This window comes from Lycium ferocissimum, chromosome 5 (genome assembly GCF_029784015.1).
Source record: "Lycium ferocissimum isolate CSIRO_LF1 chromosome 5, AGI_CSIRO_Lferr_CH_V1, whole genome shotgun sequence".
In the NCBI taxonomy this organism is placed as follows: domain Eukaryota; kingdom Viridiplantae; phylum Streptophyta; class Magnoliopsida; order Solanales; family Solanaceae; genus Lycium; species Lycium ferocissimum.
In genome coordinates this window covers 72,762,515-72,786,506 of record NC_081346.1, presented here as the reverse complement: position 1 = coordinate 72,786,506, position 23,992 = coordinate 72,762,515, and the positions used below count along the sequence as shown (strand labels likewise).

General features: G+C 35.9%; 2 protein-coding genes across 5 annotated transcripts in view; both read right to left on the bottom strand.

Annotated features, from left to right (window-relative positions):
- Positions 1–7,557, bottom strand: part of LOC132057367 (protein SHOOT GRAVITROPISM 6) — a 33,533-nt gene extending 25,976 nt beyond the window's left edge. For 2 of the 4 annotated variants that reach the window (XM_059449943.1, XM_059449944.1), the window contains exons 1-9: positions 7,400–7,557; positions 5,865–5,955; positions 5,717–5,771; positions 5,218–5,349; positions 3,868–3,939; positions 2,082–2,172; positions 1,894–1,989; positions 1,439–1,517; positions 1,282–1,345 (exon numbers count right to left, since the gene is read on the bottom strand). In XM_059449943.1, coding sequence (XP_059305926.1) covers positions 1,282–1,345; positions 1,439–1,517; positions 1,894–1,989; positions 2,082–2,172; positions 3,868–3,939; positions 5,218–5,349; positions 5,717–5,771; positions 5,865–5,955; positions 7,400–7,439 — 720 coding nt within the window. In that variant the 5' untranslated portion in view covers positions 7,440–7,557. Of the gene's footprint in view, positions 1–1,281; positions 1,518–1,893; positions 1,990–2,081; positions 2,173–3,867; positions 3,940–5,217; positions 5,350–5,716; positions 5,772–5,864; positions 5,956–7,399 lie in introns of those variants that run through there. The other 2 variants (XM_059449945.1, XM_059449946.1) reach the window with 2 other exon arrangements.
- Positions 7,558–9,982: 2,425 nt separating this feature from the next.
- On the bottom strand, positions 9,983–19,066 carry LOC132057366 (uncharacterized). The gene is made up of 12 exons (XM_059449942.1): positions 18,725–19,066; positions 15,988–16,203; positions 14,763–15,875; positions 14,117–14,239; positions 13,375–13,556; positions 13,055–13,286; positions 12,762–12,971; positions 12,229–12,357; positions 11,403–11,471; positions 10,917–11,039; positions 10,367–10,417; positions 9,983–10,281 (listed from the first exon to the last, which is right to left on the bottom strand). Exons 1-12 carry the CDS (start codon positions 18,965–18,967, stop codon positions 10,114–10,116), a joined length of 2,859 nt encoding a protein of 952 aa, XP_059305925.1. The 5' UTR covers positions 18,968–19,066; the 3' UTR covers positions 9,983–10,113.
- Positions 19,067–23,992: the final 4,926 nt, after the last annotated feature.

Here is a 23,992-nt window from a genome sequence, read left to right as displayed (position 1 = left end):
TCCAATGTGATTCTTTTTTTTTCTTTTCTTTTTTTTTTTTTTTTTTTTTTTTGATGAAGCAAGAAATTTTACAAGAGGGAAGGAGAATTCAGCTTGGTACAAACAGTGCTAAGCTAGAGCGGAATAGGGCAAGCTACAGGGGCTAAATTCTGCCACCTATATATATAACGATAAAAGACACCTAACTTTAAGAGTGTGGCGAGGAGTTGATAACCCATCAAAGCATTTATGATTCCTCTCGGTGCAGACAGACCAAAATATACAGGCATGGATTATCTGCCAGACATTTTTTGATAACCGTGGTGTCCGGGCTAGCTTGCGCGCACCTCGACCAATTCCACGGGGTACCTACTACCTCCCACCAGCACCAGCTACCAAGTAACTTTGCCTACTAAGTCTTAGATAGATGGGAAGAAATCACCTAGTGGTTTTGTCTCCGCTAAAATTTAAACGTGAAACCTCATGGTTCTCCTCCCACTTCATTGACCACTAAGCCACACCCTTGGGTGCTTTTCTCGTTATCTGTTTTCTTCCACATGCTCTCTTTCTTACCCTCCCTCTTGCCATCACCATCATCACACTTGCTCTCCTAGCTCTCCGTTTAATGTTTGTAAGCAACTTTATGAATTTATCCACAAAATCCTCATGGAAACCCCTACGAATTACCCGAACCCCACAGATTTTCCACTCACTCATTCAGTTATCCATTTCTCCTTATGTGTGACTTCCAAAGGTTGGCTGCTCTACACTGTCCCTTCTCCCCCCATCTTTCTAAGCATTTTTCACCTTGGTCCTCCTCTCCCCATTCTTGCCCTTCTAGAACTGCCACAATGCCTCGACGAGATGACTTCTGAGACTACGTTTCTCCCCTCAGTTCACATTAATGATGTCATACGGGCTACCATGTTTCGAATCGGAAGGAAAGGTAAAACTTTGACAGACGATATTTACTTTTACTGCATTGATATTGTCATTGATTTTTTCCGGTTGGTACTTGCTAAAAGTTAGCACCAAGGTTTTTGTTAAACTCAAACTCATCCGTATATAACTATTTAAAGGGAATTTCACCAAAGAATGCAGGTAGTTTTCCTTAAACAAGAGTAAGTTGACCTCAGTCAAAGGTACTCCACAATGAAAGCAAAGTTGATCATGACACTTGATCGACCATCACGAGAACTTAGGTAGACTTGTAAGAAGTGAAAAGTGAAATGGATGAAGACAGTAACTACATATAAAGACAACTTTTTTAAAATTGTTCTAAAATGAACTGAATAGGCAAACCTTCAGATCCCGTGAAATTGCCCAAACTCTCAATAACAGTTCAAATGCAGAATTCAAGAAGGACCTGCACAGTCGGCGCACTCATATCACCATGAATAACTAAATGAATATCCTCGAAGAAAATCAAAACCAACCAGAAACAGCAAATTGGTCTCACATGATATCAGCATCTACAACTGAAGACTGAGGGAAGTCTACACTGCACTGCCAGCAAGACTGGCACCAACATTTGAATGCTGGAAAAAGTAAAAAACGTAAGTCCCTTCAATGAAAACAAAGGACACAGTTGAGCAGTGAAGTGTAACATAAATTACTAGAACAACTTTTCTCATGAATAAATGACTTCGTGATTTCTTTCTTCTTTTTTTTTCCTTTTGATGAAAAAGGTAAAATGACTTCTTGATTTCTATCCCTCTTTACCAATCATGTGCACTGATATAAACTTTGCAATGAACAGAAGCTTCACTTTCTATCAGAATTTATAGAAGAAAAATGCTCATTGCTTTTAATTAGAAAGCATTTAGGGGTGGTTTCCACAACACTCTGCCATTACTTTCGTCTTGCTTGATGAGTAAATATATTTTAAATTGGAAGAGAAGTGGGGTCTATTACCATTTGCAAAAATTGGCCGGTGGATGTCCCTCACATTTCCAAGAATGGGCACCACTCGTGCCAGTACACCCTTAAGGTGAGGAGTAAACTGCAAAGCTTCAAATATCATAGATGTAGATCAGATAAGTAACTTATGTCATAATGTTAAAGCGACCCACAAAGTATTTGCAAACAAACCGAAAACGAACCATCAGATGATGCAAAGTCTGCAAGAATTTGAACCATGGCTGGAAGCGCTGAATTTGACCCTGAGAGATGGAGGAATATTTCTTCCATCATCTGCCACAGACAATTAAAGAATTAAATTAGAATAAAGAAACTTCAGAATATCAAAAAACAAGAAGAAAGAAAGAGTGCTGGACATACAAGTATTTGTCAGAAAACTGTGCAACAAAAACTAAACAACCAGATATTAATACAAAAGAAGATAACGAGCCAGATCCTTTGTACTTTTTCGGGTGAGACGAGTAAGTTTTTCAAGGAAAAGAAGCATTCTTCTCTGTAATCGGACATTAGCAACTACGACAGAATATACAACTTAGTGTAAATCATCTAGTGCTGAGAAGAATAAAACACTCCCCAGCAGAAAATAACTTCTACCGCATAAGTCTATTCAGAGGGTAATGCATAAACAAATGGAAGTTAGATTAACTATGATTGCCTAATGTACCGCACCAGCTAGAAAGGAATTTCATATGGTCTCATCGATGTAAAGGTGTTCAATATTCTAGCTACCATAAAGGAACAAACATGCAAAAACTCCAATTCACTAACGACAATCATAATGTTCTTGGAAGTTGAGACAGTATGAGATATGTGAAAATTGAAAAACCGTTTTGCTAATGCATTTTTAGTGTGCTCACAATCTCCCCATTCATTCCATCTAGTCAAAGTCAACCCATAATATCACTTTAAGAGCATTAAGATTATTGCTGGGCAGTAAATACAGAGGAGCTCCTTCACATGTTGAATCGACCATGGGTTCTACATCATTAACTGAAGCCACGTTGCACTAAAAGGAAAGTAAGGAGATACATCAGTACCTGACTATGAAAACGGATTCTTTCTATTCTCAAAAATTCTTGCATTTCTTTCTTTCAACAAAAAAGGGCCGGGGAAAGCCTCTATCGAAGTTTGTGATTCTATTTCTGCAACTGTATGTTGGTCCACATGGAAAGAAAAAACAACAACAACCGACCCAGTGTAGTCCCACAGGTGGGGTCTGGGGAAGGTAGATTGTACGCAAACCTTACCCCTGCCTCGAAGAGATAGAGAGGTTGTTTCCGATAGACCCACGGCTTAAGTAAAGCATTTCAAAGAAGAATGAAAAAGGGAATACAAAAATAAAAGCAGTAACAACAACAACAAAAAAGTGTGAAATGGAAAGCAGGACATATCATTCAGAAGAAAGAACGGTAACACAACAAAATAATGCGATAACCGAAACTCAAAAAACACAGGTGGTAACAGAAATCGAAGAACAAGAAACTATGAGATAATATTAATACTGTTAACAAAGTAGATGCAAGTACGACCGTCAACCCTATCCCACAGGAAAGCAAGGGAACGCGCAACTACCAAGTAACCTACTACCCTAACCCGCGACCTTCAAACCCTCCTATCTAAGGTCATGTCCTGAGCTTACCGAGGCCCCTCTCTTAACACTTTAAATTTTTAAATGAGGGGATGCACAAAACTCAACAGAGCTAATATGGAAAGCAATGAATAATTGAGGAGTTCCGCAGCAACTTTTAGTAGTTCGACAAAATCAACTCTACCACAAAGCTCATAATTTTCTATTGACAGTCATAGAAATAAGCAACATGAATGATAAAAGATATGTTCATAAGATAACGTTCTCTCTTGTAGAATCTATTTTCATAAAGACAAAAGAATATATATATTAGAAAGCACAGATTACATTCGCTCTACTAAAAATCTATTTTCATAAGAAAAAGAAAAGCACACACTCACCAGATCGGGCATATGTGAACCAATTGATACAAGTACACCAGCTGCAGCTCTTTGCCAGTCAGCATTAAGTTCCTACAATGAGATCAAACTAGTTGTTAGAGTAATATGAATATTACCAGCGTTGCACAGGACATAGAGGAGGTAAAATTGACACCCATTATACAAATAAGGAAGTACGAAACCCACATCAAACAACATGGACAAAGAACCAACTCTGACACCAATCAAAATTATGGTGGATAAAACTAATAAATCCACAATAAGGGAACACAAAACTAGTAGTTATAATCATTATAGTTACCTTTATCCCCAAAAAAAAAAAAAAAAAGTAGCTATGATCATAACAAGTCCAGCCAATCCTCGGAAACGAACAAGAAAGAACAACCAGCATACAAAACATCACATTCGATATTCCAATAAGGTGACATTATACTTGAGGATATAACAAAATAATCAATCTCCACCAAAGACCCTAAATTGAAACTTTAAACTGCTACATGTTGATTCCTAGGACATCCGTTCATGACAAACGGATGCAAGGGTCCAACAGCAAGTTTGTCCAAACCAATTGTCAGGGACGGAGCCAGGTGGAGGCAAGGAGAATCCCCTTCGCCAAAAAATTACACTATATATACATGGTTAAAATTATTTTTTATGTATATATACTAGATGTTGAATCTCTTGGCATCTTCGTGTATTTACTTCTTTATATATTTGAACCCCCTTAGTGAAAATTTGGGCTCCCGCCACTGCCCACTGCTTTCTCCTCAACCTCTATATAAAAACTTGGAAATTTTTCAAAGATACTTCTGTATACTAATTCTGCACCCATGTCACAGAAAAGCGTAAAATGATGAACCTGCCTTTGATTAGTGAGCATGGTGACATAGCTCCTGCTCCAATTGTTAAATCAAATTGTAGCATAAATTTAGTATTCCCTCGGTTTCAATTTGTTTGTCTTACTTTCCTTTTAGTCTGTTTCACAAAGAATGTCACTTTCTATATTTAGTAACTCTGTACATCCAACATCGCACATGGCATATTTAAGACCACAAGATTCAAAGGGCATATTGGTACATTAGACACATCTTCAGTTTAAGACCACAAGATTCAAAAGTCTTCTTTATTTTCTTTAACTCCATGCCGAGTCAACCTAAGATAAACAAATTGAAACGTTGGGAGTAGTTTGGAATTTTTCGAAATACATATGTATGCTAATTTTGTACTCATGTCCAAAAAAGCCTAAAATCATGGATCCGCATTCGGTTAGGAGCCTGGTAACGTAGCTCCTACCCTAGCTGTTATATCAAATTATAGCATAGATTTATTAATAAGTGCAGTTTCCTTTACCTTTGTTGAGATCACCTCAGAGGTGGCAATTTTGGCCAACTTTCCAAGATAATTAGGATCAACATCTCCCTTATCCAAAGCCTGAATTGCCACTGACATCACTTGAAATAAACCAGCTATATTTCCAAACCTCTGAAATCCAAAAAATCCCAATTAACAACACTACAATAAAATATCTAAGAGATAATGGTCAAAAACACAACTGAATTATCACTTTTTCACGAGTTTCATACCCCATATCAGTTGTTCCCTTTCCCATACGTAAACTATCACCATCTGTGTATTAAAACAAACCTAGTTGAGTAGATGGTGCTAGTTCAGGTAGAAAATATCAAGGTGTGTTTTAATACGCAGATGGTGATCATTCAAGTAGGAAAAAAGGAACAACTGATAATTGGGGTGTGAAACTCACGAAAAAGTAATAGTTCAGTTGTGTTTTTTACAATTAACTCAATATCCAAGTAATGAACAAACAAAAAATCAGATTCCAGTACAGTACCCGTCGTCCACCTCTTGATACTGTTAAGCAACAATCAAGAACCAGAAGTGGGTTTCTGTAAAAACACCAAATACAATAAACTCAAAGTGACCCACAAAAACAAAACAAAAAAGAGACTTGGAAACATATAAGTAGGAAGTGGACATACAAGAAAGTTATCTCCTTTAGAGCAGCCATTGATGATTCTCGTACAATTGGTGAATCGTCCGCCAATGAACATACCAGAACTTGAACTGCCTCTATAATAACACAACACCCAATAACCCAAAACAACAAAAATTAAATCCAATCCAAAAAAGAAAGAATTTTTAACTTGAACTGCCTCTATAATATCACAAGATCAATAACCCAAAGGAACAAACAAATAAAACCAATACCAAAAAGAAAGAACTTTTGCTGTTACCATTATCAAAAAAAAAAAAAAAAAAATTGTTAACTTGAAATGCCTCTATAACACGACCCCAATAAACCAAAGTAAAAATAATTAAATCCAATTCAAAAAAAGAAAGAATTTGTTAACTTGAACTGCTTCTATAACACAACCCCCCCAAAACAGCAAATAATTAAATCCAATACCAAAAAGATAGAATTTTTAACTTGAACTGCCTTATAACACAACCCCAAGAGTAAAAATAAGTAAATCCAATACCAAAAAAGAAAGAAATGCCTCTATAGCACAACTCCAATTACCCAAAAGAACAAGTTAGTAAATCCAATACCAAAAAAAAAAAGAGTCTTTAACTTGAACTGCCTCTATATTAGCACAACCCCAATAACCAAAAAGTAAAAATAATTAAATCCAATACCAAAAAGATGGAATTTTTAACTTGAACTGCTTCTATATAACACAACCCCAAAAGTAAAAATGAACTGCCTCTATATAAATCCAATACCAAAAAAAGATAGAACTTTTTTAATTACCCAAAAGAACTGCCTCAAAAAGAAATTATTTTTAATAACACAACCCCCCCAGTAATCCAATCAAAAAAAGAACAATAAATAAATCCAATCACAAGTAAAAAAAGAAAGAATGCCTCTATACTTAAACAAAATGAACAAATTAAACCATTCTCAAGTAAAAGAAAAAAAAAAAAAAAAAAAAAAAAAAAAAATCTTAACTTGAGCTGCCTCTATAACACAGCCCCAAAAACTAAAAATTTTAAAATAAATAAATCCAATACAAAAAAGAATAATTAACTTGAACTGCCTCTATATTAGCACAACCCCAATAATCCAAAAGAATAAATAAGTAAATCCAATACCAAAAAGAAAGAATTTTTAACTTGAATTGCCTCTATAACACAACACCAATAACCCAAAAAGCAAGAATCTTTAACTTGAATTGCCTCTATAACACAACACCAATAACACAAAAATATCCAATCCAAAAAAGAAAGAATTTTTAACTTGAATTGCCTCTATAACACAACACCAATAACCCAAAAGTATCCAATCCAAAAAAGAAAGAATTTTTAACTTGAACTGCCTCTATATAACACAACCCCAATAACCCAAAACAACAAATAATTAAATCCAATACCAAAAAATATAGAATTCTTTAACTTGAACTGCCTCTATAATAACACAACAACCAATAATCCAAAAGAGAGAAAAATAATTAAATCTAATACCAAAAAGATACAATTTTTTTTAATTAAATTGAATATTGGGAAAAAGGGTTACCAGCAGCAGGTACATAATTGCCAGAACTGGAAGAAGCCATTAATTTAGGAGATCGTCAAAACAGAGGAAAAACTAACCAAAAACAGAGTTGTAAAAAAAAAAATGAAAGAAGATACAAGTAGAGAGAAAATGAACCAAAATGGTTCCTTATGTTTGAAAGTAGGTTCAAAATAGTACCCTAATGTATACACTGAATAGTTTTGGTACTTTTAAATTGGGCCAAAAGTTAAATATTTTTAGTCTTTTGTTAAATATTTAACAATTTGACGAAAATAGGGAGAAAAAATAATTAACTATAAACACTTAGGACCCGTTTGGCCATAAGAATTATTCACTTTTTTAAAAATTAGCGTTGGGCCATGAAAATTCCAAATACAACTTGAAGTTGTATTTGGAATTTGTAAAACAAGTTTGTTTTTCAAAATTTTCACTTTTTTCACAATCAAAACAAGTACATTTCAACAAAAAAATATTATTTCAAAAACTATGGCCAAACACAACTCCAACTTCAAAATTCCAAAAAAAGTGAAAAAGTTTTTGATTTCTATGGCCAAACGCCTACTTAGAAAGTCTCATCAAATTTTAAAATATGCAACATAAAAAACTGCACTAGACACTATGCCAACATACGTAGTGTAATATCACAAGTGGGTCTCGACAGGGTAGAGTATACGCAGACCTTACACCTACCTTGAGAAGATAGAGGATAGAGTGTACACAGATCCTCGACTCGAGAAAAGCAGAAACAACATCAGAAAACTAAAGCAGAAGAGACAACAATAATAATAATTGAAACTAAAAATAAGAAATATGCAAATACTAAAATTAAAATACAATAATACAATTAGCAAAACTTACACCTGAGTTGAATTAAATTCTACAAATATATCAATAACCGCAAAAAACTAAAAAAAAATTGTACTCTATATTCATAGTTTCCGTAGGACTAAAAGCATTAACTTTGGATAACTTAAAGGACTAAAATTGTTCAATGTAATATGTAAGGGACTATTTTTAAATCACCCTCAAACCATAAGGGAACATTTTTGTGATTTCTTGTACAAGGACAACGAAGCAACAGATTGTACTTACAGATCTGTAGAATTGACAGGTGTTGTGTGCATGTGTAAAAGGCTAATGTAATGTAATTACGTTAAAAAATGAAATTTGGATTTTATTGTTAATTTTTCTTTTTGACGTTATAAATATTGTCAAAGGCTAAAATTATTGCATCACTAGAGTTAAAAAGTATTTGAAGAAATGCTTTATTAACCGTCCATGGAAAATTCATTTTATTTTATGGTGAGATCATATAATTAGGCCTATGCTACGTGGGTACGGTCAAACTCGTAATATTTATTTATTTTACTTTATAATCAAGAAATAGGCCAACTAGCACTTTAGATAATGTTAGTTTCCCTACCTTTCTCCACTTACGTTGATATGGATAAAAAGGGTGATCATAGCAACTACAAATATTATCAAAAATATTATTCAAATACTTTTACGAGAGTTTATCGAAAACATCAGAAAACAACAATTTTTTTTTTTTTTTATAAACCTGTGACATTGAAAAAATAGGAAAAGACTTTATAGAAGAATTTTAAGTTTAAAAGAAACCAATCAACCTGATTTACGAATCTATTGTAAAATCAATGAATTCTACAAATTTAGGAAGAATGGGGATTGTAATTCATTTTCTTATAATGACAAGCCGAGCAGCTCGACTAGAAGAAATAGGTGGATAAATTTTGCATTATATTGATCCTTTTATTAAATTAGAAACTTCCTACTTGTAAGTTTGTGAAAAAGACAAAACAATATTGTCTAATTATCTTTCTTGCAGATCTTGTATTGCATTCTTACCCAGAGCAAATTCCTATTTGGGCACCAGATTGTCCCCTTTGGGACAACTAAACAAAAAGACAATTCTAAAATTTGGTAGGGAAGAAGAAATATGCTCGAGCAATAAAAAATAAAAATAAAAGAATTCTGAAGAAAACCTTAAAAGTTGCCTAATTGGACATCACAGAATTTCAAAAAATAAATGAGAAGAAGTTCTTCACAATTACAAAACTAGAACATGTAATGGACTCAGGTTGCTGCTAAGAATCCAAATTTCTCCTCTAAACCTGACCATTTGAACGTTCTATTATCAGTACAAAGCTCTTGTCATTTAAGAAATGGCATAATACATAAATATGCCCTCAATATGCCTTCCAACTTTGGTTGTGCACATTAGGCACCTCAACTCGTCTCCGCTTTGTCAGTTGAACACTCCTACTTACAAAATAATCATCTAGACACCTTCAAAATTTGTGTCTCGTCAGTGCCACATCGGCATTTGTGTTTACGTGTTCAACTTTGTACAAGTTGAGGTGCCTACTTGTGCACACCAAATTTAAAAGGCATACTTACTAGTTGAGGCCAAGGATTTGAGGTCCTGTTTATGTATTATGCCTTAAGAAATCAACACCATCATGGTTGCAAGTCAAAATGATTGGTATAATGAAGCAATTGCTAGTTAGGACTATAAAAGTCTTTGCAACTCAATAACCAAAATTGTATACAAATATTGTACCAAAACTTAACCATAGTTGCTGAAGCTGTATGACCAAAATTGTTGCCCCTCACCCCTCCTCCAGATGGAACTAAGAAGTGAAGGCATATACAAAGGTACAAACATAAGGTTACAAGTGCAGTTGACGTTATAATCATGACCAAACATGCCCTCCGTCCGACTTCTTCTGTTTCTTCTTTCTCTTCTTTTCTTGTTTTGTGTCTGCTCTTTCTTCAATACGTTTCGTGCTGTGTGAGCGTATCTCCAATAATTTAGTCTTTGCATCTCGAAATGGAGCATCCGACTTCGAAGACAACATTTGCTGAGGACAACAGAAATAGTCTATTATTCACATCCTCATGAACTTGGAAAAGAGGCTGACAAAATCAAAATCACAAAAGACCTACCATGAAATGATCCATTGCAGCAAGTGTGAAACCAATGGTATCTTTGCATTCCTGTAGTAGTCAAGACATGAATCCATGTCAAAAATAGAATCCCCTACGAGGACACTGGTTCTCCAATTACAAGCTTAATTTATAAAAACGGAAAAGGATAAAAAATGCCCCTAAGGCCTAAAGTACGCAAAACTCACAACTTTTGCCCTCCGGTAATAGTTTGGCCCAACCATGCCCCTGCCGTTACTTGTTGGGCCAAAATGCTCTTGTTTCACACAAAACTTATTTGGACCTACATGCGTAGTTTAAGGGCATATCTGGACCTACACGCATCCTTTAAGGGCATATTTGGTCCAATTTAGTTCCTAACTGAATCTATGCAACTTGTGAAGTTAAAATCTGTATAAAAAGATAGTATAATGGGGTGAGGTGTGCAGGTAGTGGAAGTCATAGACATGGTTGAACAGTTTTAAAATTGAGAAAAGAAAAAAACAAGAAACATCCACAAATTTGCTAAAATCTCTCCAAAAGTCATGCCAAATGTACTCATCGAACTTACCTTGACTCTTGCATGAAGACCAATTTTTAGAAGGGTCAAGAGGGGTCTGGCAGAGACAGTTGAAACCAGTTGGTGATGATGTAGTTGCAATAGCAGTGTTGCTACCCTACAAACAAGCTCCACCTGCAAGAACGGTAGAAGGATAACTACCGTGAAATTCAAGATTGGACATAGCTTGTAAACAGCAAAGACGGGAACTTCATTCCAGCAAAGCATACTTTGTACAATTACAAGTCCGAAAACATAATACTACCTACTTGATGTTGACTCTGCAAAAATTTGCTGATTGCTACTTACTTTATACAAAAAACAGAAAAAGAACAGTTGATTGCTACTGTAATTACCCATTCTCCACTCTTTCGGAGACTGACCTTAATATGAGAAGATTCTACTCAATTTTCTTGTTTTCAAAAGCTCAAGCACAATATTTGTGTTTCATAATATAAATGCAACAAATTCTACATCTCCTTGAAAGAAAATATTAACCTTATCTGGTATAGAGATCCAATTCTTCAGGTACGACAAGAGCTCCAAAGCATCAGAAAAGGGTAAAGCCTGCAAGGATTACTTAAAATATAATCATATATATATAAGACAAAATCAAAATTGACGGGGAAAAAAACCATTTAAACTCAATTGAAAAGCGAAATTCAAAGAGATACCAAATGTTAATATGTGTAAAGCTTGGACAGTTGAATTACGGATTCTGTGGGATTGAGTAGGATAACACATTATTGGAGTGACATATACAACCCACAATTCGACCATTAGGGCGATTAGAATAAACTAAAGCTAAGTTTTTCAACGATGTCATTCTACAAGACGCTAACACATGTTAGATGATATGATGTAGGAAAATCTTGGGGTGTCCGAAGTCGTTCTTTTCTGGGTGACACATGATGTAAGCAATGGCCACATGAGGTAATTTGGGATGCCTTCAGAGCGGATGGATTCGAGGCACTATATGAATTTTGAGTAAACCACACAAACTCAGTTAAGTTTTGTGCCAAAGATGCCACACAACCTTCCACATCCATCAGAAGTTAAATAGGACGGACAATAAGCTTCACATTTATCAAAAACAAACCTAACCCAGGGCCCACATTTAGGCACGATGTCTCCAAGTAACAACTTTGCAAACTTAAGCTCAATAAAATATGCATGGTCAAAGCTTTAACCTCAAGTGTATGGAATCGCCATGATGACATTTGAATTGAAACAGTTAAATAACATTTCAGGTCAGGAAATAATTACTGAGAGAAAACTGATTTCCTAATTAAAACGAAATCTTTACTTCAAAATAATCACTTACCAGCAACGTTTGCTCCAGATCATTAGTATGAACACTAGATAATGCACGAAGAACATAATCAGAAGGAGAAAGTCCAAGCATGAGAATATTCGGCCTGAATTCTGAAACTCTGCCCTTTGATTTGTCCTCCTACATGTAAAAATAGTATTCGCCATTCAAGAAATTACCAAGTCAAAATTTATGATAACACTTTCCTTTTATATTAAAAGAATAATTAACTAGCCACTTATTACCCTCCACGTCCAATCACCCAGTTCCAAAGAAAAAGGAGACCAAGGAAAAAACACATATATTTAGATAACCACCTCTTTTGAAGACCTTTATTCAGTCAGTTTCTCTATAAAAATCTTGTTCGTCAGTTTCACTGAAAATATTTTGGATAATTTAAAATCATTTTATCAATGCTGTATCAAGTAGGTTTCGGTCTATACAAAAAGATTATATCAAACCTAAAACCACTCTACTTAATTTCATTCTTTTTCCAGGGAAAGAAGAACAGTAAGAAGATGCCTCCAGGTAAGTGGAAAGGAAACCTCATGTTCAGCAATTCGCTTCAGTTCCGCATCTGCCATGTCCAGGGCTTCAATGATAGAATCTGTAGCAGTAAGAGTTTCTTGAGTCTTTTTCCCCGCTAATGCCACAGCTCCCTCCTCTGGAAGTTCTTCCTTTGGTCCATACTTGTTCTCGAATCCATTGTCAATGTCTGATTCAAACATCTCTTCCAATCTCTCCTCTTTCTCTTCCTGCAAATCCAAGTAGCAAGTCATAATTATTTGCTTAAACTGTCTAAAGCTGATGCAGTATTTCAGGCATTAACACAGAATACCTCAAGAAAAAGTCGTTCTTCAGTACGATCCCAACGGCGTATGGACCGATCATGAGATCCTGTGACAATAAAATCACCAAGGTTGCTCATAGCAAGACACCAAACTTCAGCATGGTGACCTTCAAGGGTTAAAAGCAACTCAAACTTGTCAGCATCCCAGTACTTCACCAAGCGATCTTTCCCCACAGTAAAAAAGTAATGGGTTTTGCGTACAAACTTAACTCCCATAACGCTGCCATGATAACAGAGTATCAGCATTTGTTAATTGTAAAACGTTACCCAGTTGAATACTAGATTACTTAATACTGTAATCAAAGCACCTATCAGCATGCGCAAAAAGTGACTTATGACAATCCCCGAAGTCTAGACCCCAAATTTTCACATTTTTGTCCGCAGAGCCACTGACAAGCAGATACTCATCTGAAGAAATATCCATACACAATACAGGCAGCTTATGACCGTAGAGTGAAAGAAAGAACTTGAGTGAATCCATATAGTAGACCTGAAAACATATGGACGTCATAAGTATTAGGACTAAATATCAAATGTATCCTTTATCAAGATTAAAGGCTAAAATATTGAGAAATGACTAGGTGTAGTTATGAAAATTGCTTTTCTTCTATTCCATAAGGTTAGAGGACGCCGGTATAGCATCAAAATAGTAAATAAGGAGCATGGGTAAGCCAATGATTAAAATTAAACTCAGAATTGGGCAGAAAAATATATGGGCTATGGCGAACAATGACAATTGCAAAGCCTTAGGGAACTGATAGGACAAGCAGCATTTGTTTCTCAAAACATGGGTACCAAATAATGTTTCCACCCACCATCTTAAGGAACTGAAAATGAAAAATGCAGTTGACTGTTGTAGGCAATATTCCTATCACCGTCGAAGAGCTTAACTTGAAGGGGGGATAAAAAATGTTACACCAAGATATTCAGATAATTTCACAAATACTTTCATGAAGAATACTTCCAAGTCCCGAGAGATGAGAATTTCTAACTTTAAAGCTGTTCTGCAGAAATCATAACATGGACAATTCAAATAAGTTAGACTGTTACCTTTACTGTGCTATCCAACAAGGCAACAGCAATAAATTTACCATCAGGGCTTGCAGCAACGACTAGAACATCATCATTCATTTTTAAGCTCCTTGTGGGAGATGCAGTTAAATGCTTAGACCCCTGTATATCGATAAATAGAGCCCATCATTATTCACCAGCAGGAATAGAGGTTCTCTTATCAGAACAGAAACTAGTGCATGTCAGAAAACAAGAGCATGGTTGTAAGAATCCCTTTTGTATCAAGGATTTGACATATTTATACCAGACAAATGCCAAGTCAAATGAGAACTTCAGTATGATGATCACTTCCATAGAAATACTAAAGTACAGCAAAATCAGTTATTCTATGCTACTATTTCTTTTGTTTATAAGCACTATATAGCCCCTTTTTTAATTAATAAGTATAAGAGCACCATTATAGCTGTTGAGCAATTATATTACTATGTGGTTAAGTGTAAATAATCTTTTTCATAGGAATCCAAGGATCTCTCTCCTAAACCATCCAACATGAAATCCTAACATTTGGAATCAACATGCAGATAACAGCACTACATTGTCAAGAAGGATGGAGATGCAGAGTAATTTAGCATGAGATATCCGTGTATTGGCATATGTTTTTATATAGAAAAGTTAGATTACGCACTTCGCCAGCCTTTTGCACCATTTGAAATTCCCAGAATTTAATGTCATGATCGGCGCTGCCAGTGAGAAAACCTGTTCCATCTGGAGTTAAGGCTATTGACTGAACAGAACCGCCATGGGCTTCCACTACTTCCACACAAGTACCGCTTCTAACGTCAATAAATTCCAGGGTCCCACCTTTTGTACCAACAACCGCATACTTGTTGCCTGGAACAAACAGTCCACAGAGACCATATCCTGAATCAATTGTGCGCAGGCAAGAACCAGTAGTTGGGTTCCATATTTTAATTGCACTGTGACTAGTCGACATCAAAAGAGTGTTATCTGAGCTGAGAGTAACACTTCTGACATCAGCGCGATGCCCCTGAAGCTCAATAGCACTCAATTTAGTAGTTGAACTGCTTTCTATAGCATGAAATTCCAGTAAATTATTGTTCAAAGACAATGCTAAGGTAGCCAGTGAATTCTTTGAAGTAACTGGGGAGAATGAAATTGAGGAGATCTTCTTTCCAGCCCGTAGGGTCTGATGAATCTTGAAGATATCCGAGACTGTAACAGCAGGATTGCTGCCTCCTTCAGCTCCAATATCTATCTCTCCGTTTTCCGTTGCCTCCAAGCCTTCTTTGGCAGCTTTCTTCTCCTTCTTTCTACTCATTCTTCTTTTCGCTTTGCGTTTAGATTCAGTCTCGTCCAGCACTCGGAATACTTCCACTGTCTTCCCTGCAACTTGACAAGCCAGCAGGTTTCCAGACTTGTTAAACCTCACTGTTGCAACTCTATCCTTGGTTTGGCGCTGAATTTCACCAAATGACTTCAGTACTTCCCATTTGTTTTTGGTAGGCAAGTCCTTATTTACATCTGTCTCGCTCTTGTTAACAATCAGTTGTCCATCAGCTAAATCATGCTTTATAGTGTAAAAACGAAGCTCAGGGTCAGCAGAACCAGTGACCAGATATCTTTCCTCGGGGTCAATATCTATGGACCAAATTTCAGTATGATGGCCACTTATAATCTGCATGCAATGTTGAGTATCAAGATCCCATACCCTCAAAAGCTTGTCCTTAGAAGCCGTTACCAGTTTTTTGCCAGAATCTAAGAAAACGAGATCAGTAACCTGCAACACAGATGGCAATGGAACAAAATTAGAACTTCACAAGTAACACATGATGAAGTCAGTAATGAAAAATGTGTTATGCCAGTATGCCTAGTTTGAAGATAGTATGAACCTGATCACGATGTCCCCGAAGGCGAAACAGGCCTGTCTCACCCACCACATCCCATAAAATAACGTCATTATCTTTGCTTCCTGATGCTAGTAATGATCCAAGCTTATTGTATCGAAGGGCCGTCACAGCCCCTTTATGCCCATTCAGTGTGGTTTCACATATCCCTTTCTCAGAATCCCAGATTCTAATGCTTCCTTCAGCATAACCACTTGCTATCTGCAATTAAGTCCAATTTGTCACTACTAAAACAATGAATACAAGTCATAAGTTTCACAATCTTTTCCTATGAAATAAACCACTATAACAAACAAATATATTGATTCTGACCCAACAAACAGAGCACAAAACATTGACCTCAGAACACATCTTGACATTTTAACTTTCCTGCCCTACATCCAAATTATTTTCTATAACGCCTTACATTTTAACAAACAACTATATCTTAGACGAAAGAGTAGCATGACCGCAGAACCTGTATCACTACAAATAAGTCATACAGGAAAAGTTTTTTGTCTTAATAAAACAAGAAATCCGTTGTTTTCAGGTTTGAAACTCAATGGATAATGAAATCGCTCCTCTACGATTCTCCACGTAAATACCAGAATTGGTTAAACAATCTTGACGCAAAACACGTGATGTGCCCACACAACACATCATGCACTGTACACCACCTTTCCTATTGAACCAAAGCCCTAGGGACATACAGGAAATAATACTTACCTGGAGAAAATCATACTTGAAATAATTTTTCCCCATTTACCATACGCGTACCAGAACTTATCCAAAAATCAAATACACCTCAATCACAGACTAGTTGGGATTGGTTATATAAAACCTTCCAATAATTGAGAACACACGACCTAATGTAAGTGAAACAATAACAACTTAATAACTCTCAACTAGTATTGCCCAACACTTAAACGCCTTGAATCAAGCTTTTACTATAAGACATGCTATGTTTTCTTCCCCATCGCTAGTAGGTTGATGATCGAGTATATGCTTTCATTGTGTTATTATCTTAGCTAGATTTTAGGTCATTAGCAATAACTTTATGATGTTACGCCTACCCCATTCCTTTTTTAGCACCCATTGTCTGCACCATTTCTACTGCAACAGCACGTCTGTGAAAGACATGACCAAAGAACAAAAAAACAAGTACCACCTCTCTATAAAAATCATCCTTTATAATAACATTTCACTATAAAGGCCAAATTTTGTGGAACCGATTTTTCATGTTAATTTATATTATATATATATATTCTCTATAACAGTGTTTCACTTTCATACTTTCTGTGTCCAAAACTGCTTTGAAATGCTTTCCTTTTCTTTATTTCTTTTTGGGTCTATCGGGAACAACCTCTCTAACTCCACAAGGAAGGGGTAAGGTCTCCGTACACACTACCCTCTCCAGAAACCACTTGTGGGATTACACTGGGTTTTCGTCGTTGTTGTATTCTCTATAAAAGCATTTAGCTATAGCAGCCAAAATATATCAGAACAAACGAAGTTGTTATGGAGAGGTCTAACTGTATCAAACAAAACAACATAGCAATTACAAATACAACTGAAATTTAGCAATTGTCTCTAACACTATAAATACACAGATACTGAAAAATGCAGAAAAAGCAGAGCAATTGGTATCGCCTGCCACATAGACTGCTTGAACCAAGCTTTTATTACAAGACGAGATATGTTTCCTTCCCCCATTGCTAGTAGGTTGATGATGGAGTGTGTGCTTTGATTGTGTTATTATCTTAGCTAAATTTTAGATCATTCGCGATAACTTTATGATTTTACGTCTCAAATTATTACGAATAGGTCTTTCTAATGATAAATAAGTATGGACTCATTCGCTCATAGAAAATGGGATCAACTCCCCCATTTGCGTATTGGTACTTATCGAGTATAGAATAAATCTGCTTCTCTTTGTTCCTACGAACAGAATTGTTCCATTATTACCAACAGAATAGAACACCCTTGTTTGGAAATAATCGACTGAACCCCGTCCCTTTTTTAGAACCCATTTTTCATGTATTTTATAACGAATATTTTCTATAACAGCAGTTCGATATAGCAGCCAAAAAATACCAAAACCAACGACTTTTGTATAGAGAGGTCTAACTGTATCAAACAAAGCACTATAGAAATGACAGATACAACTGAAATTTAGCAATTATCTCTAACACCCGTAATAAAATGATTTACAATTGTGACTTATACTACTCCCTCCGTCTCAATATATGTGATACACTTTCCTTTTTAGTCTATCCCAAAAAAAATGATACATTTCTATATTTAGAAATAATTAAACTTAAAACTTCCCCTTTTACCACAACAACAACATACCCAGTATATTCCCACATGGTGGGGTCTAGGGAGGGTAAAGTGTACGCAGACCTTACCCCTACCCAGGGGCGGAGCCAAGTGTAACCGAGGGGGATCCGAACCCCCTCGGCAGAAAATTACAGTGTATATTGAAGGTTAAAATTATTTTTTTATGTATATATGGTAGGTATTGAACCCCCTTGGCTTCTTCGTATGTTTACTTCTTCATATTTTTGAACGCCCTTATAGAAAATCTTGGCTCCGCCACTGCCCCTACCTTGGGAGGTAGGAAGGCTGTTTCCGATAGACCCTCTGCTCAAGAAAAGGTGCCATGACAACAATAATAATAATAGGCAGTAATAGCAACATACAATAAGATTCATATAAAAAAAAAAAGGGAAAAGTGATTTACATGGGATGATGAAGAAGAGGAAGCAATTGATGTAACAGCAAGTGATGGTCCTTTTGAATTTGATGAAGGTAAAGGAGTTAGTGTTTTGGTACAAACACCTTGTCTAACATGCCATATACCTATTTTCTCTAAGGCAGCAGCTAACAAGTGTTTGCCAGAACTGTCATAAGTAATGTTTGATTCACCTGATACTATTACTCCAAATGATAATGCTGGTTCATAACGGAGGTAAGATTTCACCATTTGCTTAACTGTGTTTGAGTAATGGTGTTCAAGTTTGATGCGGAAGTACAAGTGGAACTGGCTAGGGTTTATGGTTTAAGCTTTTTCTCTTTTACTTTTCTATGTTTTTTTTCTTTCTTTTTAATCAAATCAAGTAGTCTTTCATTTTTTGTTCTTCCCTAGAACCTATTAATTTCGGGGTCAAACCCCTACTCAATTAAAAATTTAAAAAAACAAATGATAAGGTAAAGTTTCGTAATAAAATTAGGCCTTTAAAACTCTACCTTAAGGAAGAGTTTACAGTCAAACTCTACGTGATCAGGTGGAGTTTTGCCTTCAGGCATAAGCCAAATTTTACCTTAAGGTAAAGGTTTGCATTGAGGTAGAAAAAAATACTCAGTTGAAATTTTATAAAATTCTGCCTTAAGGTTTAACTTTGGCCCGAACATGCCTAACTTTGCTACTAAATTTTGCAAAGCAAAATTTTTTTTCACTGAATAGTTATTCGAATCCTAAACCTCATAATATTAGGCGAAGTATAAAAATTAAAGACGACCAATGTGAGGGCCAAAAATTAAAGACTAGTGCATTGGAAGGACAATACGCACAAACAAAAAAGCATTTGGATTGACAAGATTCGAAAACTTTGTCAGTAGAAAATTGGGTTGGACATGGACTTACTTGGGCCAACCATCTGATGTGACCCCTAGCCCAATGTTTATAGTAAGTTATGCCTTTCGATTCATGATCTTTTCGGGGTCATTTGCACTTTTTTCCCCTTTTGTGCTGGCCTTTAATCTTTGTCCTTCAAATGGGTTGGTCTTTAATTGTCCTTCAAAATCGAACTTATGTTTATAGGAGCATAGGTTAACTCAAAATATACACAAGTTATGTCAGCTCCCTTAAAGAACTTATGTCCTTCTAGGCATAAGTTTGATTTTGATGGATAAAAATTAAGGACCACCTCACTTGAAGCATAAAAATTAAAGACCAGCACAAAATGAACAAAAAATGCAAATGACCCAAAGAATTTTAAGGCAAATTATATCTTATAGACAGACTTTTCGTGAAACTTTGCCTTACGATTTTTTTTTTTTTTTTGAGTGAGCTGGGTTCGAACCCTGAATCTTGAGGTATTTTCGGCCACTTTTGTAACATCCCGTAAATCCGAGATAGGTGTGAATGTATGAATCTAGTATAAAGGTGATATTTTAGCTATACGAATCCATGCGGGATGAACTCGGGTGATAAACAGTCATTTTGAAGTCAAACTAAAAAGTGAAGTTCTTAAGGCCTTCTAAATTCATCTAAGTCTGAGACTGTATGTACTTACGACCAGTTTTCGGGTATTTGCATTAGTAATTTGAGAAAACTCAAAACATAAAAGTTGTAGGCCTTTGAAATACCTTTCCAACCATATATTATGGAGCTCAAACAGAGATGTTTACTATAAGTTATGACCGTTTCTTTGGCGCCGTTGCGCTTTCGAAGTCTTTGCGCGAAGTATCCTTCAGGTGCGCGATCGCTCACCAGAGGCAGTGTTACTGCCTTAGCTGTGCGATCACCTGCGCGAAGTGGGCCTCCAGCTGCGTGACCGCGCACCGACCATGACGTTTTAAGAGCCAAACTTCGTTATATTCATTCCCACTTCGTTTTAAACCAATTTTTCTGAGGTAAAAAACCCTAAAGAAGTCCCTCAAGCCCTAAGGACGAAGCTCTTCTCTCCCAACCTTCAAGATACTTCAAGGTAAGCCTATTTCATGCATTCCAAGTCAATTCTAACAATTATCCTTGTAATTTAAAACAAGAAATTATTGTCCTTAACTTAGGGTTTTCAAGAAAACCCAATTAAAGGGAATTCAAGAGTAGGCTTTTTGGCATTCTTCTTTCAAGTTCGAATTTTTAATACAAGTTGAAACATTACCAAGTATGTAGGGTTGCTATGTACATGTGGAAACATCATTGTTCTTCCCCACGCCTCTTAATCCATAGAGTATGAATCCTTACGAAAACTAGGGTTTCTTCGATACCATGCTCATGATAACCCTAGGTCCATGTCCATGATTATATTATGTATGAATTGCTATTATTCTATCATTATGTTCTTAATAACTCCATATGATTATTGAGAATCAGTCCGTAATTCATGAAAAACCCACACTTCGTATTCCATGGGTTCCTATATGCAAGTTATAAATTATCATGTTATTTTCAAGAAAACACTCTACATGCTTTACACGTTTTCATGCAAGTATATCATGTAACTATATTGTTCAAACCCATGTTTTACAAGCTATTTGATATGAAACCATGTTTATGTTATATCATGTCAGAACATGCCTACAAGTTATTTCATGAAACCATGTTACAAGTTATTTCGTGAAATCATGATTACAAGTTATTTCATGAAAATCATGGGTTTCTTAGCCAACTATATCATGTTCATGTTTTTGGGAGTTGCACGAATTATCGAGAAGGCTCAGATAGCCCGAAACTACGTAGCCACCGTAGGACAAGGATCGCTCCGCCCAGCTAGGACTATTCTTTAATTTTACACTGAATGGATTCATTAGGCACATTACCACCTTATACCCTGGCAAGGTATGGGGACTCTGCTGGTCCCGCGAGGTACCAGACTCCAAGTACCCACGTGGTGATATCTTATTGTCGGTTTACGAAATACTCTCCCTACTTACCATGTTTTACTCATGTTATATATATATATGTATCCGTACTCGTACTCATGTTTCGTATCCGTTTCGGTTCTTATCATGTTATCTCATGTCCCATGTTATTTTATTCAGTTGATTTACATACCAGTACATTCAATGTGCTGACGTCCCCTTTCTATTGCTCGGGGGCCTGCATTTCACGATGCAGGTACTTATATATAGGACGACACATCTGCTCAGTAGGACAGCATTCGTATCAGCTTATTGGTGAGCCCCATCTCATTCGAGGTTTAGTCAACTTTTGTTTTATGATTAGTTATGCATCTAAGGTATCTTTGGGGCCTTGTCGATAAGTATGTTTTCCGGTCGGACTCGTGATAGAGGTTTCATAGACTAGACAAGTCAGTTATGTTATGTCAGACATTCGGAGTCGTATAGCCATTTTGGCTCATTCATGTTATTTTTGCACTCATGTTTAAACAAGTATTTTTATTAAGTATTATGACTTACTACGTTTTATAAAGGCTCATCATGCATTCACGTTATATTCCGCTTATGTTATGCCTCATGATGATTCAGCAAGCCATGTGGTTCGCTCGGTCACATACGATGTAAGGCATCGAGTGTCGTGTTTCGCCCAGACCATGGTTCGAGGCGTGACAACTTTTTTAAGCGAAGGCCAAAAATTAAAGACCAGCGCCTTTGAAGGACAATTCGTGCAAAAAAAAATCCCAACCTATGCAATTACTTGAAACAAATAATTAGCCCATTGGATTGACAAAATTCAAAAAAAAAAAAAAATTACTTGGCATAGCTACCTCTAAGAGGTAATTATTGATAATAACTACCTTTTAATTCATTTATATTTAGTAGCTACAGTAATTTTGTAAATTACCATTCATAACTATACATCAACGGTTGGCCGGGAGTGGTTATTGGGTGTGTTACCTTCCGCCCGCCTTGTGTTCGAACCCGGCCAAGAGAGGTGTCAAAATGAGTTGGTAAATCACCACAAAGGGCCAAAGAATTAAATAGGCGAGGACGGGGTGGCCTTTTTTGAAGAACTGTAAAATGGCGATTCAACCCGGCCACTAGCGGGCGCGAGCTAGACGGGCCGGCCTTTAAGCTTTTTTTCGCCTTCCGAAATAACATTTTCTAATTGATTTTTGGTACAGTTTGAACACGAAACTTTTGCTATATGAAATAGAATCTTCTACCACCCATTCTTGGGCAAATCCATATCGTCGAAGAAAAAATTCAAGAGAACAAATAAAGTATAAATTATTATTTTTAATGACTAATTCAGATCACGTTCAAAAGAAATTAAACATAATATAAATTCTAAGACTAAAAAGTATTACTCCAGTTTCTAATTACTACTTAGTAGTAAGTACATTCTTTTTTCTCATTACTCTTTATCTTTTTGTTTAGTTTACTTATATATTTTTTTTTAAATTAATTAATTTATTATTCTTTTCTAATTAAAGTGGCCGGACTCTCACCCAACCCTCGAGGTGACGGGCCGAGAGAATTTGGGCTTTTGAGCCTCACTTTTATATGGTAAAGAAATCTTCAACCCTACTTAAATAAAGAGTTGGGTTGGGGTAGCGGAGCAAGCCCATATTGACTCTCCCAATGAAATACATTATTTTTCTTACATATTTTTCCTAGCTTCTTCTCAAGCTATAATAAGGTAGTTATTCCTATAAGTTTGGGAAAAAAAAATGTTCGTGGAAAATTGTGTTCAATATTGACTTGCTTGCCAACCATCGGATAAGCTTGATGTGTCATATTCGACTAAACTATATGACTCCTAGCCCATGTTTATAGTGTAAGTAGTTATTCCTATAAGTTTGGGAAAAAAAAATGTTCGTAGAAAATTGTGTTGAATATTGACTTGCTTGCCAACCATCGGATAAGCTTGATATGTCATATTCGACTAAACTATATGACTCCTAGCCCATGTTTATAGTGTAGTTACACCTTTTGATTCATGACCTTTCGGCCTAAATTGTAAGGGTAGCCACTTTTCGGACCCTATTTTGTATGATAGATAGTACTTACTGTTTAGTTGAAATGTAATTTCTTTTTATGCGGAAACACCATAACAATGTCACGGATTTCAAACTTAAGAAAATGAATTTCAGGATACTATTATGATTTTCGAACTCCATGATAGTGTCATGGATTTCAAAAATTGACTAATTTTTCAATGACTTTTGAATTTGTGGTTATTTTCACTTACAAGTCCGGAAATGGCTATTTTTGGATTTTACAATTTTTTCCTGTCTATTTCATGAATGGCGGCTCAATTTTTACTTTACTACACTAAAATCATTAAATTAATTTTAATAACGAAGCTCAACTTTACTAA

Excerpts from the sequence above, each read along its gene's own strand:
- LOC132057366 (XM_059449942.1), bottom strand. The coding sequence starts at position 18,967 with ATGGTGAAATCTTACCTCCGTTATGAACCAGCATTATCATTTGGAGTA. Across the intron at positions 11,040-11,402 it reads GGATCTCTATACCAGATAAG|GTGGAGCTTGTTTGTAGGGT; the intron begins GTTAATATTTTC and ends CCGTTCTTGCAG. Across the intron at positions 10,418-10,916 it reads GTCTTCATGCAAGAGTCAAG|GAATGCAAAGATACCATTGG; the intron begins GTAAGTTCGATG and ends TGACTACTACAG.